This window comes from Xenopus laevis, chromosome 5S (assembly GCF_017654675.1).
Source record: "Xenopus laevis strain J_2021 chromosome 5S, Xenopus_laevis_v10.1, whole genome shotgun sequence".
In the NCBI taxonomy this organism is placed as follows: Eukaryota; Metazoa; Chordata; class Amphibia; order Anura; family Pipidae; genus Xenopus; species Xenopus laevis.
The window spans coordinates 47,172,653-47,191,121 of NC_054380.1; the positions used below are offsets into that span (position 1 = coordinate 47,172,653).

An 18,469-nucleotide genomic window follows, 5' to 3' on the forward strand; every position below is an offset into this window, starting at 1 on the left:
GGACTCCTGATGTAAATTATGATTATGGATTCATGCAGTTTTATTACCATCAAGTATAACATGCTATTTTATTACTGCAGATTTTTAAAAAAAATTAATTATTTGCTTAAAATAGACACTATTTTTAAAGGTTTCCTGGGCTTGTGTAGTGTAATGTAGTTGCTGCAGCATATACGTCCATTATATTTTAACTTCGTGCCTTATGCAAACTAGGCATCGCTAGTGTAACTTCGCTTTGCCTGACGAAGTAACGGTAGCGCTACCGTTCGTCCCCCTGAGTGCAACTTCGCATTTTAGTGAATTTGTGTAGCACTGGCGAAACTACCCCTGGCAAAGTGCAGCGAAACTGTAGCTGGCGCAACTTCAGATCTTAGTGAATTTGCCGCTATGATAGATGGCCTTCTTGTAAATTGGAGCTTTCTGGGTAACAAATTTCCTGATAAGGGATGACATGTTCTGCAATTAGACAATACAATGGGATGTGATAAAAAAAAAAAATAACAATGAATTATTAAATTCATAGCTATACATTCCCATAATTTAGAGAAAGAGAAAAATTGCCAGTGCACAGTTTGCCTTTAAAAATAATTATTACAAAAAAATAGGTGTTTGTGCCATACTTTGTCCAAAATATGAAAGCTCACGTACCACGTCAAGGCCCCTCATACGTGAGTCCTACACTATTTGTGAGCATTCTAAGTATGTAGTACATTTAGGGGCACATTTACTATGGGTCGAATATCGAGTGTCAATTAACCCTCGATATTCGACCATCGAAGTTAAATCCTTCGATTTCAAATATCGAAGTCGAAGGATTTTCCGCAATTCGTTCGATCAAATGATCGAAGCAAAAATCGAACGATTCGAAGGATTTTAATCCATTGATCGAATGATTTTCCTTCGATCAAAAATTGCTAGGAAAGCCTATGCAGACCTTCCCCATAGGCTAACATTGGTGCTCGGTAGGTTTTAGGTGGCGAAGTAGGTGGTCGAAGTTTTTTTTAAAGAGACAGTACTTCGACTATCGAATGGTCGAATAGTCAAACGATTTTTAGTTAGAATCGTTCGATTTGAAGTCGAAGTCGCCAATTCGATGGTCGAAGTAGCCAAAAAAATACTTTTTTTATTTTAATCCTTCACTCGAGCTTAGTAAATGTGCCACTTAAAGTCAAGTTCCCAGCAAACAGTGTGACTGGGTAGTAAGACCAACAGTGCACTTACCCTTAACTCAGGAGCTCTAGTGAGAAAGCAGGGAACTTTTAAGCCCCAGCCCATTAAAAAACACCTGTAAATTATTCCCTGTTTTAAAGGCAGAATGGCAGCTATAGGCAAAATTTGTCTACAACCTGTACATGAAACACAGAAATCGCCAGCGCTCTGTCTAATCCACACTGTGGCGTTGACAGCTTCTAGAAGCACACTTGTGCCAACGCTTGATCTAACCCACAATCTGGAGTTGACCAGCTGCTATAAATGATAAAAAGACAACACATTCTACTTTATTAATGAAGTAATGGTATACACCCATTTGGGGGTTTATGTAAATGAGGTGCATAAACGCGCATAGCCACCCCTTAGGCTAACAGGTGTCCTCTCCTCACTCGTATTTTCATCATGAAATGATGGATTCTGGAAATTCTTAAAGTGCTACTAGTGATGGGCGAATTTATTCGCCAGGCGCGAATTCGTGGCGAATTTGCGCGATTCGGCGTCCAATTTTTTTTTCCGAAAAAACGGACGCCGGCGTCAAAAACGGCACCGGTGGCGAAAAAACGGGTGCCGCCGTTTCACAAATTTTTCGCAGTTTCGCGAATTTCGCGCGAAATTCGCAAATTTTTCGGTGAAGCGAAACGGCGCAAATTCGCCCATCACTAAGTGCTACCTTTCAATCTGTGGAATCTGGTATATCTGTTTAAAAATGAATTACATTTCTATTCATTTTTTCAAAGTTCAGGTGTTTATGCACCTTTCTAAACCCAAATGAGTTTATGTCTAATGGGTGTTATATTTTCCCTATAAGCTCTGTTTTGCTGCTAGTGGAAAATGAATTGTATTAAAGAATAAGGAAAGCTACCTTATCTATCTAGCTAGCTAAACAAGTTTATTGCCAATAGATTAGCCACAACAGTGCAAGCTAGAACGCAATTTTTATTCTTTAGAATGCTTTTCCATACCTGAGTAATCAGCTCTAAATAACGACTCTCTTTGTTTAGGATAGCAGCTGCCATGTTAGCTTGCTGTGACGTTGCTTCCTGCCTGAGTCTGTCCCTGCTTGCTCATAGCTCTGAGCTCAAATTACAGCAGGGAGGGGAAGGGGAGAGGAGAAAACTGAGTATGCTCAAGCCCAAGCCCTGGTGGTTTAAGATGAAAACAGGAAATCTGATACAGAAACCCATGTGTACACAACAGAAGGACAGAAATGCAGTGTTTCTTTTGACAGAGTACTCTGAGCAGCATTACTTTGAGGGTTTACTAGTGTATTTATACAGTATATACCTTTCTGATAAGCTTACTTAGTTTTAACCTCTGTTTCTCCTTTAAGAGAGAAAAAACACTTTTCCATTTGCAATATCATTTCCTTCAAAATCATGGATGTAATCTGAATTATTTATTTTTACAGGTGTTCGAAAAATGAGTAGAAAACTCATTGTTGAAACAGGACGGTACTATACAGATTTTACAGAGAGAGCAATTTTGTATTCATAGGTTTCAGTCTAAATTTCCTAAAGGTTTTAATAAGACACTTGGGGGCACATTTACAAAGCTCGAGTGAAGGATTCGAATTAAAAAAACTTCGAATTTCGAAGTGTTTTTTGGGCTACTTCGACCATCGAATGGGCTACTTCGACCTTCGCCTACTACTTCGACTTCGAATCGAACGATTCGAACTAAAAATCGTTCGACTATTCGACCATTCGATAGTCGAAGTACTGTCTCTTTAAGAAAAACTTCGACCCCCTACTTCGGCAGCTAAAAGCTTGCCTGAGATTTTTTGATCGAAGGATATTCCTTCGATCGTTGTATTAAAATCCTTCGAATCGTTAGATTCGAAGGATTTAATCGTTCGATCGAACGAATAATCCTTCGATCGTTCGATCGCAGGATTTGTGCTAAATCGTTCGACTTCGATATTCGAAGTCGAACGATTTTAGTTCCTAGTCGAATATCGAGGGTTAATTAACCCTCGATATTCGACCCTTCATACATCTGCCCCTTGGAGCGCCTTCATTTGTTTTAATTTTTATATTATTTAAAAAATGAAAGGGAACCTGTCATCCTAAGAAATATTTCCAAATTCCTTGTTATTGTGTTTATTTCCTTCATTCTTTTGGAATCCACTATTAGAGCACATAGGAGAGGGCCATTTTGTGTACACTTTTATCATGGCAAGCTTTGCATCATCCCAAAACCATGTTTATGTGCCAGAATGGGGGACCTAATGCCCCAAGCCCACTGGCTACACAATTATAAATTGTGAGAAGGGAGAGGGATTATTAGGACTGGAGTTCAATGACATAAAGAAGTGCAGAATGGACAGTGAATCTAATTGCCTGCACCGCCTCTAGGTTTCAGGCAATATATGATTGGCAATTGAGATTTTTTGAATATCTTTATAACAGCTATGGATGCATTCATTAAATTATAATATACAGCATTATGTCTAGGTGACAGGTCCTCTTTAAGTTAGCCTTTAACAACAGGGTATAAGTTTCATGTTGTTTTTTATTAAATGAACCACTAATGTCCTTTGTATTCCTAGTATAAGTCAACAAAACACAGCAGGACCCATATCACATGACTGACAGATAAGGAAGCAGCCGAGACAGCACTGAGTAGAACAGCTCTTTCCAAGAGAACACACTGGCAACTCAGAGGAAACCTTTAGGTATGTACCTTAGAGCTGTAAAATATGTTAGAAGGAGAAGAGAGTCTGCCAAGAGTAGCCTATATTTTTTTTAGGCTATTAACATTTGTTTCCACTCTTGTTGGTAAAGATCCATAGGACAAAATTAAGTTAATTAAAACTGCTATACTGAACAGTGGAACTCATAAAAATGCATCACGGGGAAGAGGAATGTTGAGACTAGTGGGTACTGAGCCTTAATATAGGTAACTGCTATTCATAGTCATATTTGGCATTTATCAGGTTTCTTAATATCTATCTGTTTTATTCCTTCTAGACATAAATATCACTAAATCTAATCACTGCTAGACTTTATTGCTCACTGTATTCATGTAATTGTACAGTGGCCCTATAATGGGCTATGCTACGAATAATGTCTTGAACTTCTGATTCTGCTTACCCTATCCATTTTTGAATACATGTTCATCAGAGTTTTTGCTTAAATTTAGATTTTTATTTGTGAACAAGCTATACGATGTGCTCAAACATTCAAACTTGTGATTTTCATTGTCTCTATTGCTGTATCATTTAGGAAAATACATGAAAAACAAAGATACATGTATGGGACATGTTATCCAGAATGCTTGAGAACTGTGGGTTTTCGGATAACGGATCTTTCTGTAATTTGGATCTTTATACCTTAAGTCTACTAGAAATTTATGTAAATATTAAATAAATCCAATAAACTGGTTTGCTTCCAATAAGGATTGATTATAGATTAATTTGCACCAAGTACAAGGTACTGTTTTATTATTACAGAGAACAAGGAAATATTTTTTAAAAATCTGGATTATTTGTATAAAATGGAGTCTATGGAAGATGGATTTTCTGTAATTCAGAGCTTTCTGGATAACGTGTTTTCAGATAATGGGTAACTGCTACTCATAGTCATATTTGGCATTTATCAGGTTTCTTAATATCTATCTGTTTTATTCCTTCTAGACATAAATATCACTAAATCTAATCACTGCTAGACTTTATTGCTCACTGTATTCATGTAATTGTACAGTGGCCCTATAATGGGCTACGCTACGAATAATGTCTTGAACTTCTGATTCTGCTTACCCTATCCATCTTTGAATACATGTTCATAAGAGTTTTTGCTTAAATTTAGATTTTTATTTGTGAACAAGCTATACGATGTGCTCAAACATTCAAACTTGTGATTTTCATTGTCTCTATTGCTGTATCATTTAGGAAAATACATGAAAAACAAAGATACATGTATGGGACATGTTATCCAGAATGCTTGAGAACTGTGGGTTTTCGGATAACGGATCTTTCTGTAATTTGGATCTTTATACCTTAAGTCTACTAGAAATTTATGTAAATATTAAATAAACCCAATAAACTTGTTGGCTTCCAATAAGGATTGATTATAGATTAATTTGCACCAAGTACAAGGTACTGTTTTATTATTACAGAGAACAAGGAAATATTTTTTAAAAATCTGGATTATTTGTATAAAATGGAGTCTATGGAAGATGGATTTTCTGTAATTCAGAGCTTTCTGGATAACGTGTTTCCAGATAATGGATTCCATACCTCTACAAATATGTGCTAGAGATACAAATTCATACGTTTTGTTGAAGCCCAGATGCTTGAGGGTTGACGCACCTTTGGTGCAGTCAGGGCTTTACGAGCTATTATTTAGCTGCTATAATAGTAGCAGTACTGGTGTGCTTTGCAATGCATGCAGATGTTTTATCAGAGGTTTTTATTATCATAAATATTAACATTATTTCTGTCTGGTCAGAACCCATTTTGGGACAATTTGCTAATCTTGGTGACAATGTTTTTCCAGCATCAAAAAATCAGTTTTCATACGAAAAAGAACAAAAAACAAATGTTGTTGACTTTTGATATTATTAAGTGATATTTGAATATAATTATATTTATATTTACAACTTTCTATAGTGTTGCCATAAGCTAGAATGCATTATGCAACTACAGTGCAGATGACAAAGAAGTAAACAATGGAAAAATGCTTTAAAAATATGCAAAGAATTGTTTTCCACTCCAGCCAAATATATGATGTGTTTATCAGAAAATGTGTTAATCTGCATATAATGAAAACAAGTTTTTTGGAAAAGAATTCAGCCAAAAGCTCAAGTTTTGATAAGTTACTAAATAATTTTTTATTAAATCAACAAACAAAATGAATAAAAGTAGGTCAACACTGCATACTTGTTTGTTCAGATTTTAGCAACAAAAAAATCCAAGTTACCTAATATTGCATGTGACTAAAGCCCATGCAAATTAGTTCCATTGTTTATGGGAAAATATAAAAATTATTGTGGAAGGAGGTACAGGGGTTTTTAATAAAGAGTATTACAAATGGCAAATAAATGTAGGCCTCAGTTCTCTCTGTTGAATGTGCATTCAATAAAAGGAAATCCAGATAGAGCCCTAACAGCCTAAATTCCTTAATTTAATTACTACTAGAAATATTATTGTCTTAAACTGAATGTAAAAGATTCTCAATTATCTGAACAGATACTAAAACATTTGTAGATCAACGTATACATAACTGTATAAAATTTAAATTGGAAAGCAAGAAAAACAGAGAATTAACTGTCTAATAAACTACATGTATGGGCCAAGTGTGCTAAATTTTTGAAAAATGTCTTAGGGGTTAACTCCACAAGCAATTTTGTAGGATGTGCCGGATCAACAAAATCCATCTGACAAGTCAGATGGTGTCGCGTGGTTCAAAATATTATGGGACTGATAGAAAAATCGAATGCATAAACTACTTTTCCTAAATTATCCAGAAATTTTCCATCTGACACAACACGACTGTCAGATGTAAATGCTGCATGCTGTGCCTTCATCTGACAAGATAAAAACTAATGGTGTCGGAAAGACTTTTTTTCTCATTGAAATATATGAAAATATAGATGTAAACACATGAAGAAAAAACTCCATCTGGCTTTGTTCCAACTTTACATTCTAGCCTAAGGGGATCAGATTTTGTAGCATCCTACAAAATCTTGTGTTGTTGCGGGCGTTGCGCGGTTTTGCATGAAGGATCAGATAAAATCGGTCCCAGAAATCTGATGAAAAGTGCTCATGGAGTTTCGCTGCGTCTGCATCCAACAGTCGTGTGGCGTCTGATCAACACTGTGACACCATCCGACAATGCATTCACTTACCTTATTTCCGTTGCATGTGATTTGATGCATGCGTTTTTGCGCAGCGTGTCGGATCACACAGAAAACGCTTGTGTAGTCCTACCCTAAAAGGGGCAGTTAATTTTTAGTATTTGAAAATGGTTTTCGCGATATTAAAATATAATATCTAATATATATATATATTTATATATATATATATATATATATATATATATATATATATATATATATATATATATATAAAAATATAATATATAATAATATTTAAAAATATTTTAGTTTTTGTTCACCAAATCTCCAGTTTGGAATTTTCAATAGCTATCTGGTTGTTAGGGTCCAAATTACCCTAGCAACCAGGGACACATGTGAATGAAGAGACTGAAAAATGACTATGAGAGCCCCAAACAGAAAGATAGCTAACTGAAAAGTTGATAATATGGGACACTCTACACATACTAAAAGTTAACTGAAAGTTTAACAACCCCTTTAAATGTATCAGCTATTAGAAACAGGGCCAGATTTCAAGCTGTCCTCTCCCCTAGGCATACCAACACTTGTACCCGACCCCCCCCACTCCCATGTTTGCACCCTCCCTAATCTCCCCTCGCTGCTCCAACCTCCCCCTGCCATTCCAACCTTTCCCCTGCTGCCGTTTCAACCTCCCCCCCACTGCTCCACCCCTCTCTGCTACTCCGGCACTGCTACTATGAGCACTATTGATGCGGGCGGCATGCTGCCCCCCAACTTTTGCCACCCTAGGCCCGGGTCTCTGTGGTATGCCCACAAATACAGGCCTAGTTTCATATGTAATAATTAAAATAAAATGCCAAGCACGTCTGATGGGAATAAAAGGTCAGTGCAACAAAAAATATGGAGAAAAATTCAAATTTTTATAATCAGAAATTTACACAAAATTTACAAATATCGATATAAATATCAATAATAAGGGGTGTTTTTAGAGTACCTTTAGAATACCTTTTGTAACTTGATAAAGGGGTTTGCCCTGAAACATGCTGTGTAACTTCAACCTGGAATAAATAATTTGCAGTTATTCTGCTGGAGTTCCTCTTCCATTTTTTTGGATTTTGATTCACTGGTAGAGCCGAGTTGCAAGCACAAAGCACCTACATGGAAGCCGAACATAACACTTAAATCGTAATGTACAGACCACCACAAAGCTTTCTGTAAGGATTGCACAAGACAAATTTACAATTAAATTTCACCATAGTAAACCTGATGTTTTGTGTTGTACTACAGGTCTGGGGAGAGGTGATGGCTAGTAATATTAGGCTGCCCATTTTGGAGAACCAGTTGACATGCCCCATTTGCCTAGAAGTGTTCAAGGAACCTTTGATGTTACAGTGTGGACATTCCTACTGCAAGGAGTGTTTGTGGGGTCTGATGACCGAATCCAGCATTCAGCTGTTATGCCCTGTGTGCCGACAGGTGGTGGACTGTAGTTCCTCTCCACCCAATGTGACTGTTAAACATCTCATTGAGACTCTGCAGAAGCTAAATGAGGAACAAACTACAGCAGAATCCTGCCCAAGTCACCATAATCCATTGAGTTTGTATTGTGAGCAAGACCAGAAGATCATATGTGGCCTCTGTGGTACTATTGGTGAACATCGCCAGCACCAAATCACACCGCTCACCAGTGTATACAGCAGAATGAAGGTATATGTATATATACAACTCACTATATAAGAACAATAGCATTCTATTACCATTGCAATCTATGAAAATATGACCTTCTATCCCAAACAGGACCCCACTATTTATGGATTTGTAAAAATAAAGTATCATTTTATTGAGGAATGTTCCCAAAGACAAACCTTATGCACCTCGAAACATGTAAAGCGTAAGACATCAGCCTTTAATACATGTTTTAATTATTTTTATGAATTTATTAATCAATAGTGGGATCCTGTTTGCGTTAGCCAAGAAGTTCCTTTTTCGCTCCTTATGCTGAAGGCTTAGGGGCAAATTCACTAAGCGCCGAAGCGCCTAACGCTAGCGTCAATTCGCTATCGTTGGTCATTTTCGTTACTTCGCAAATTCACTAGCGAACGCTGGCGTAAATTGGCTAGTGTTAGTTCGCACCCTTACGCCTGGCGAATTTGCGCAACGGACGTAACTACGCAAATTCACTAACGCGCGCATTGTACTGAACGCTACCTTTTACGCTAGGCTTCCTTCGCCACCTCAGACCAGGCGAAGCGCAATAGAGTAGATAGGGATTGCTTCAAAAAAAGTTCAAATTTTTTCTAAGTCCCAAAAAACGCTGGCGTTTTTTCTATATTATGGGTGATAGGCTGAAAAAGATCGAAAAATTTTTTGGGGCTCCCCTCCTTCCCCCCTACATTTCCTAACTCATGGCAACTTAACTATACAGTGGGCACATGTGTAGGGCTAAAAAAAAGTTTTATTTGATGTTTTGATGGTTTCCCAGGCATTTGTAGTGATTGTATGTATTCCTCCATGGAAAATTTAATTTGGCGCCGTATGCAAATTAACCATCGCTAGCGTAACTTCGCTTCGCTTAGCGAATCAACGCTAGCGCAACTTCGCAACCTTACGCTACCCCTGACCGCAACTTCGGATTTTAGTGAATTTGCGGAGCGCTGGCAAAAATACACCTGGCGAAGTGTAGCGAAGTGCGGCAAAGTTACGCCTGGCGCAACTACGATTCTTAGTGAATTTGCCCCTTAGAGCATATGCATCTGGCCCAACTTATGATTAGTGTACCTTAAAGGGAATATAAACCCAAAAATATAAATATAAAGTAGGAAATGTAAACCTAACTGACTTTCCCATATACAATTATTAACAATTTTCAACAGTTTTAAAGTTATTTGTAAACTAAATTGTAATTAAAAGCAATATTTTCTGTGAGCTGGCTTTTACTAAAAATAATACATATAGATATGTAGGCATCCCTGTAGTAACTTTACTACTTAAAGGAACAGTAACACCAAAAAATGAACGTAATGTACTGTTGCCCAGCACTGGTAAACCTGGTTTGTTTGCTTCAGAAAATCTACCATAGTTTATATAAACAAACAGCTGTGTAGACATGGGGGCAGCCATTCAGGCACAGGATACACAGTAGATAACAGATAAGTTCTGAAGAATTCCATTGTATAACACAGAGTTTATCTGTTATAGTAAACTATAGATGTGTTCCTAAAGCAAAGACACCAGTTTTACCAGTGCAGCACAACAGTATATTATATTTCTGTACTTTTTAATTTTTGTGTGTTTCTGTTCAAGTGTTTGTATTCTTTTAGTTAAATCGGCATAACATATTCTAGTTTTAGTCCATTGATTACATCAAGAGACCAGTTGAAAATGGACATCTGCCCAGGGTCCACCAGGACAGGGGGGAACAACATCAGACATTTTCTTTGCTATAACTTTTTGTATTAAGCATCCCCCAAAAAAGGCTAATGAAATTGCTGAACAACAAGATAATTTTTCTTCTTTTTAAATTTTCTTATGGAACAACTGAACCTTTCTAGTAAAACACTGGTATCTTTAGTGGAGTTTTTTTTTTCTTGTGCAGTTGTCTCTGATTTCTTAAGGTGGCTGAAGGAGTCCTCCAATGGATCTTTGCCTTTTTCCTAACACTACCACGCAGCCCTGGAAGATGCCCCAAAAAACAAGAATATTGGAACATTCCAAAGCTGTACAACAGGACCTTGTGCTAGGTCTTAAAAAGCTGCACTGGGAATATTTTTATTGTTTTCACTAATTATGGTAATGGAACATGGGACAGTTAAACCACCGCAGAATGCAGAGTGGGCAGTCATAAGTCATAAGAATACAGTATTTAACTTAAGTATTTCTTCATACCTTACACTCTGATATACCATATTACAGGAGGAGGTGTCTGCCTTGATTACTGAGGTACAAAGAGTGAGGAAAAGCTTGGAGGAAAATATCTGCAAACTCATTAACAACAAGACTCGCATTACAGTGAGTTACTGTTTATTTTTACAATTTTCTTTAATCTTTTTTTTCGAATCTTTACTTTCTTTAGGCAAAGTTACATTGCATTTTGTCACTCATGCAAAACAGCAGAGAGGCAGTTCTGAAAAGAACATTGCCTTGGTGCTAGCAAGATTATTTTATTACCGTGTCCAGAACAGTAGACTGTGTGGTGGTTTTCAGCCAGTCATATTTTATGATATGGTGAGTGTTATACCTCCAAGAAGCACCTCGAATTCACAATACTTCCAATACAGAACAAGAGTAACTGGAGGCAAATTCTGGTGCTTTTAAGCTCACTGAAATGCCCACAGGGCCCCACCCCAGCCACATCACCCATTCCACCCTGTGTACCTTATTCTTTTTTGCAGCTGCAATCAGGGCCAGAGGTTGCTCAGTGAGTAGCTCCCAGGAATTAAAGCCAGGGAGGTGGTCTGTTTTGGTGAGGCCCACTGTATTTTTTTCTCATGTCTCACTGGCCCAGTCCAACCCTGAAAGCACCCTGTCTGACATTTGTCTTGACTGTTGCTGTCATTAAGTAGAACATGCACCTCTCTGCTGGTCCATCTGTCATTTTGGCTACTGATGCTTTCTGGCTGACCATGGTGGTCAAAAATGTCTTTGACATAATCCTAAATATGTGAGTTTAGGGAATCTATAGTGTATACACAAGAAGGTTGTAAATGATCCGTAAGGGGTCTCATTTCTATACTCTAAGTATAGTGAAAGGGTTAATTAGTCTGTCCTAGAATGTGCAGAGTTTAGCAAATCATTAGCCTATAATATACACAAGTAAATACCTACTAATGAATAGAGTAAATATGCTTAAATAAATTCCACTCTTTTGTTCTGCTGTATATGACTTGTGTAGAATCATTGTGTAGTGAGATCATACCGTATTTTATATTTATTGACTCAAAGGCACACCCACCTACACATACCTTTGTACACAATGATTACAAAGCTAGTCACACAGACAGACATAACGTCCTTGGAGTGTGTCCTTCACGGGGCTGAGATAAGATTTCATTTAACATTTCTGACCATGGGATTTGGATCCCTGAATCTTTGGATTCAGTTTAGTGTCAGACTGGGGTTGAAGTTGGCCTGCTGAAATGCCAAGGCCAAATATCAGCCCCTACATGCACTTTAGACTCTTCTTCTATCTGCACCCAGAACCGTTGTGTCGACTTGGGTGCAGGCACGCTCGGCTGATTTTGGCAAAGAAATATGAGAGTTTGTATTCTTGCCCCAAAATCAGCGGAGTGTGCCTCCACCTGAGTCAGGTGGTCTGTGTTGGTGAGGCTGATTTCAGCCCCTGTCTGACATTAGCGTTAACCTTTACCTTAGATGATCATTCCAAGAGAAGATAGTATAAATAAAACAATATGACCCACTGATTCATGCTATTGCCTTTGTTGCTACACTGATTATTTTTGATAAAAAATTTCAGCAGGCTCAAGCATTCAGCTAATAAAACCATTCAAAAGTTCCTAAACTCTTAAGTGGTTTCTTCATTAGAATATCCTGGCTTCCTGGCGGTTGATTTTCTCTTAACATAAAAAATAGCATGTTTAAGGGGCTGAGTTTTTTGTTTTTTTAAAAACTCTCTCAGGGAAAACAAAAAGTGATTGTGAGAGCCGTGAGAGATTTGAGGAACTTTTGTGTGGTTTTAGTAACCAAAGGCTTGAGCAATCTTAAATTGGTCCATTGAGTAGCTTTTATTCATTTATATTTTTTAACCTAACCAATAACGTACAAATATTAAAATGTGAACAGTGGCATACCTAGAGTTTGTGGGGCCCCCCTGCAGAGGAACTTTCAGCCCCCCCCCCACAGAGGAACATTCTGTACCCCCTCCACTTATATTAGTTAATAGCAATGACAATATTAAATATTTAATTTTTTTTTAAATATATTAACCTTTCCACTAAGAAAAATTGCCCTGTAGTCACATGACCAGGTTTGTTTGCACAACACCTATTCCTAGAGCTGAGAAAGCTCATCAGCAGCCTCTCAATGCTGCTGCCTCTGCTTTCAAGACCAGAGGAGCACAAATCCCTCTCTCCTCCCTATCCGGACCTCCCTTCCCTTTCCTTCCTACTCCCTTCCGTTCCAATCTCCCCTCAATTTTCTTACCTTTCCCTTCCAATCCCCTTTGTGCGACTCCACCCTGTATTTTCCTTTGTCTATCCTCCCTCCCTCCTTGGCAACAGAGTTACTTCTGAGAGCCGCTGCTGCGTTGTATACACTTCCTGACTCAGACCATGTGATGTCACTTCCAGGGACATGTCACGTGAGGCAATAAGTATGTGGAAGCAGCAGTGGCAACAAGTGTGGTGGGTTCAGTGGGCAGTGATTTAATGTCCTCTCAGACCCCATCAGTAGTGGGGCCCTTTCCTGATTGCAGAATCAGGAAATCGGTAAAGCGAAAATGGTTTCACTGGCAAGAAATAACAAAATAAATAGACATTTTATTGTTAAAAAAAGTTTAGCTCATATTAAAGAAGGTTGTATGCTGTCCCCTGTGTTGCTTCCCCTCCCTCCTCCCCCCGGCCTACCTGTCCCGCTGGGCAAATGCCCCTAACTTGTTACTTACCCTTCTGCGCAGGTCCAGTCCACGGAGTTCACAGGCACCATCTTCTTCCACGCGATCTTCTTCCTGCCGGTACAGATCTACTGTGCATACGCCATAAGTCACGAAGTGACTTTTGGCGCATGTGCATTAGATCCGTACAGGCGAAATGCTCCTACTGCGCATGCGCCGGTCAAAGCAGGAAGAAGATCGCTTGGAAGAAGATGGCGTTACAAGTTCTCATATTAATTTAAAAGCAGACAAATTATATACATGGCTTCAAGATGAGTCCATTTTAGTTGGCAGCATTCTGTAATGCTAAATACAGGAAGATTTAGGCTTAACCCATTTACTTGTAAAGTAAACCTTCAACTTTAAGTATACTGGGTTTAAGTTAAGTTTATTTTTATTAAAAACTTAATATCACCAACACTGGGGTGGAGGGCATAGGTGTGCTGCCATAGTGACTAAAATGAAAATCTTTAAGAATGTGTGGTTAGGTTGCATCTGTTTTTGCTCCTGACAGAACGAGTCAGATGTGTTCCAACGTCTGATCCGTAAAGAGTTCCGGGAGCTACAGAGATACATTGCAGAAGAAGAGGCTCATTTCCTACAGTCAGTAGCCAAGAAGGCTGCAGATATCATCAGCTCCATTGAAGCACAGCTTCAAAACAAAAATGAGATCCTAAACAAGGTGCAAGCGAGGGAGAGGGAGCTGAAAAATCTTGGAAATGAGAATCACCTGCTGTTCATTCGGGTGAGAATGAGAAATAATTTCCAGGGATGTATGTAAACAAGTGAAAATACATACAACACACAAATACCTGTACTGTACAAATTGAAGGCCACCCTAATTAAGTTCTGTTTACACTTCACATTTATAGAATGTGCAAATCTTGATATAAAGCCTTTGCATTTTTCTAAATGTCTTTGGCTATGCCATTTAGGCTAAAGGTAGGTAGTTTCTCACCTGGCATGTGCTACATGTTTCAAAAAGCCTCATCTCAAATACATTTTCCCCTGGGTGTACAAAGAGGCGGGGTCTCTGGCCAAATTATTGATTGGGGAGGTTTGATTTTTCTGATGATCGGGGACTGCATCGGCCCTCGTCCCATCTGAGCCCATTCTCTTAGTTGTAATCCAATTGTTTGGCCCTAGGGATGAATGTTTGCATTAACCCGATATCGCCCTGCTGTTGGTGGGCATATCAGGGAAAGATCTGCACATTTGGCGACTTCGCCAAACGAGCAGATCTTATCGTGTATGACCACCTTTACATGTCAAGCTTCCAATCACACACACACACAGTAATTTTGACTTTGTAGTCCGGATGACTAAGCAATCCAGTACACTAGGTCATACTCTCATAAACATACCATACAGCAAAATATAAAAACTTATTTTCAATGAGATGAAAAGTATCAATAATCTTTATTTGATAAGAATTGTTTCTGTGTTCTAAAACTATTTCATATCATTCCACTTACCAGTTATCTTATTTACTTTTGATTACAGAACTATTCCGTGGTGACTTCCAGGTAAGGGTTCTAGAGTCTAAACTTTCTTAATGAGAATGGAAATAATAGTGTTTTTGCTAGCATAACAAATCTTTATGACCTTAAGTTCCCAGGTCCCTTCTCCTGGCAGTGGTGATGCATCATACAATGCAGTCTCTTTTAAGCCTGGGTTCCGACAAGATGACATCAAGCTCACGGTATGGAAGAGGCTACACAGAAGGGTTTTACCTGGTGAGTCCTTTTTACAAAATACTACAAAGCTATTTATTCTCAAATAAGTTAAAAACAATGTTTATCTTGTTTCATGAAACAAAATGAGGTGTTCTCATTTCTATCATATTGTGTTTTCAAAAGTTATTCCTTTTTAATTGTTTTTCCTGCACAAAAATCATAACCACAGTAGGAAATTGTATTATAGTCGCCAAAACTACAAATTAGTTGATGTTTGCAAAGTATAACATATTGACTGCAGGGTCTCATCTCCCTACATAATAATCATAATCTTGTAACAAAAAAAAGTTGTTTTTGATCATTTCCATATTTTATGGCTTATGAGTTTATTAGTAGGTTTGGAAAATGTAGTATGAGTTAGCACCTACAATTTAAAAAAATTGTTCCAAAAGCTTTATAATGTACAGATAATGTCCAAACACTTTTGAAAGAATGCCTTTATAAATTCAGACAATTAAACAAATGTAACAGTTTGATGTGCAGACTCATAGCTCTAACATGAGCTGGGGAAACCTTCCAGTGATAGTTTTTGAGTTATTAAAATGGAGTGCCAGTTGATCAGCAGCTATGGGACCAGACTTCACTAGTCACTGACCGATTTGATCCACAGGCCTCATGCTGGCTTAATATGAGTTCGTTTTGAGGATATCTGACCTTTTAGACTGATTGGTTGAATCTGGTTGCTCTGCACATGGACTGCTTTTTTTTCTTGCTATTCTAAAAGATAACAAATGGATGATTGGGGAGAGGGTCATATATTGCCAGATGAATGGTCAAATTACTTCTACTTCATGCCCTATGTTATCAAACTAATCTCATCAGTTGTCTATTCCATTTCCATAGCTCCGGAAATCTTGAAGCTGGACCCCCTTACTGCACATCCTTTTTTGGAGTTGTCTAAGGGAGACACCATAGTGAAGTGTCGTTCTCTTGGTAGTCGTCGAAGCAGCAGTCCTGAAAGCTTTGACTGTAGTAGCTGTGTTCTTGCAATACGTGGATTCTCCACAGGCAAACATTACTGGGAAGTAATTGTTGGGACCAAACCAAAGTGGAGAATTGGTGTTGTCAAGGGCACAGTTAGTCGTAAAGGTAAAATGATCCGCACACCAGAGGCAGGAGCATGGTTACTTGGGCTGAAAGAGGGCCGAATATATGAAGCATTCACCACTCCAAGTGTTTGTTTGCCCATTAACAACCGGCCCCAGCGAATTGGTATCTTTCTGGATTATGAAAAAGGGGAACTGATATTCTACAATGCTGACAGTCGAGATGAGCTTATACCATTATATACATTTCAAACAGAGTTCCAAGGGAAGCTATATCCTGTCCTTGATGTATGTTGGCAAGAAAGGGGTTCCCATCCCCAACCACTTATATTGCCCCAAGTTTAACACCTTTTTAATTTAACTTACCTGATCACAATAACACACAACATACCCTCATAGCTACCTGACCCATAGATACCAATATTGTTAGTAGAGGTAATGTAAGTCAACTGGACTGGCTGAGTAATATTGAAAATGATCCACTGCTCATCCAAACATCTTATTCAGTTTCCTTGAATTTAAAAAAAACTCTGTGATATACATAATTAGTAGAAGCCAATTAGCTGATCAGTTGGTTAAACTGCAATAACTGGAATAAAGTCAATTGAAAAAAAGGGGGGAGCAAATCAAGCAACTAAATCACCCAATATCAATTGTTCTGATGAAGGTTACTCTAGTTACTCTACATTGCAGCTTTGGTTGGCTAGTAGATGCTGATAGAAATGAAACCCTCTCAAGGCTCAATTTTGCAGACTGCATGTGACCTTTTAAGTGATAATATATCAGACTGAGGTATTAGTGTTCTGTGGCAACAACCACTAAAGGCTCTGCAAAAGATTAATGTGAATAGTGTGAGGCAAACTTTGTGAAAAGAACAAAAAACATATAGAGAAAAATGGGCCAAAAGTCATCAATATTGTGTTCCATATAAGCACAGTCATTTCCACAAAAAGGTAAAAGTGTGTAACATAGTAACATAGTAACATGGTAAGTAAAGTTGAAAAAAGACACATGTCCATCGAGTTCAACCTTTTTTTGTTTTATTAACTACCTATCTGCCAGTTGATCCAGAGGAAGGCAAAAAACCCATCTGAAGCCTCTCCAATTTGCCTTAGAGGGGGAAAAATTCCTTCCTGACTCCAAAATGGCAATCGGACTAGTCCCTGGATCAATTTGGACTATGAGCTATTTCCCATAACCCTGTATTCCCTTACTTGCTAAAAAGCCATCCAACCCCTTCTTAAAGCTATCTAATGTATCAGCCTGTACAACTGACTCAGGGAGAGAATTCCACATCTTCACAGCTCTCACTGTAAAAAACCCCTTCCGAATATTTAGGCGGAACCTCTCTTCTTCTAATCGGAATGGGTGACCTCGTGTCATCATCATATCACCCCTTAAGTGCCTCTTCTCCAGTGTGAACATCCCCAATTTGGCCAGTCTTTCCTCATAGCTAAGATTTTCAATACCTTTTACCAGCTTAGTTGCCCTTCTCTGTACCCTCTCTTATACAATAATGTCCTGTTTGAATGATGGAGACCAAAACTGTACGGCATATTCTAGATGGGGCCTTACAAGTGCTCTATACAGTGGAAGAATGACCCCCTCCTCCCTTGACTCTATGCCCCTTTTAATGCAGCTCAAGACCTTATTTGCCCTTGATGCTGCTGACTGGCATTGCTTGCTACAGCCAAGTTTATCATCTACAAGGACTCCAAGGTCCTTTTCCATAATGGATTTGCCTAGTGCAGTCCCATTAAGGGTATAAGTGGCTTGGATATTTTTACATCCCAGGTGCATGACTTTACATTTATCAACATTGAATCTCATTTGCCACTTAGCTGCCCAGATTGCCAGTTTGTCAAGATCATGTTGCAAGGATGTCACATCCTGGATGGAATTAATTGGGCTGGATAATTTTGTGTCATCTGCAAACACTGATACATTACTTACAACACCCTCCCCTAAGTCATTAATGAACAAGTTAAATAAAAGTGGACCCAATACTGAGCCCTGGGGGACCCCACTAAGAACCTTACTCCAAGTAGAGAATGTCCCATTAACAACCACCC

General features: G+C 38.4%; 1 protein-coding gene across 1 annotated transcript; it reads left to right on the forward strand.

Annotated features, from left to right (window-relative positions):
- The first annotated feature begins 3,739 nt into the window (after positions 1 to 3,739).
- trim50.S (tripartite motif containing 50 S homeolog) lies at positions 3,740 to 17,451 on the forward strand. Its single transcript, XM_018265293.2, has 7 exons — positions 3,740 to 3,886; positions 8,296 to 8,715; positions 10,921 to 11,016; positions 14,130 to 14,360; positions 15,119 to 15,141; positions 15,227 to 15,351; positions 16,195 to 17,451. Exons 2-7 carry the CDS (start codon positions 8,311 to 8,313, stop codon positions 16,740 to 16,742), a joined length of 1,428 nt encoding a protein of 475 aa, XP_018120782.1. The 5' UTR covers positions 3,740 to 3,886; positions 8,296 to 8,310; the 3' UTR covers positions 16,743 to 17,451.
- The last annotated feature ends 1,018 nt before the right edge of the window (positions 17,452 to 18,469 follow it).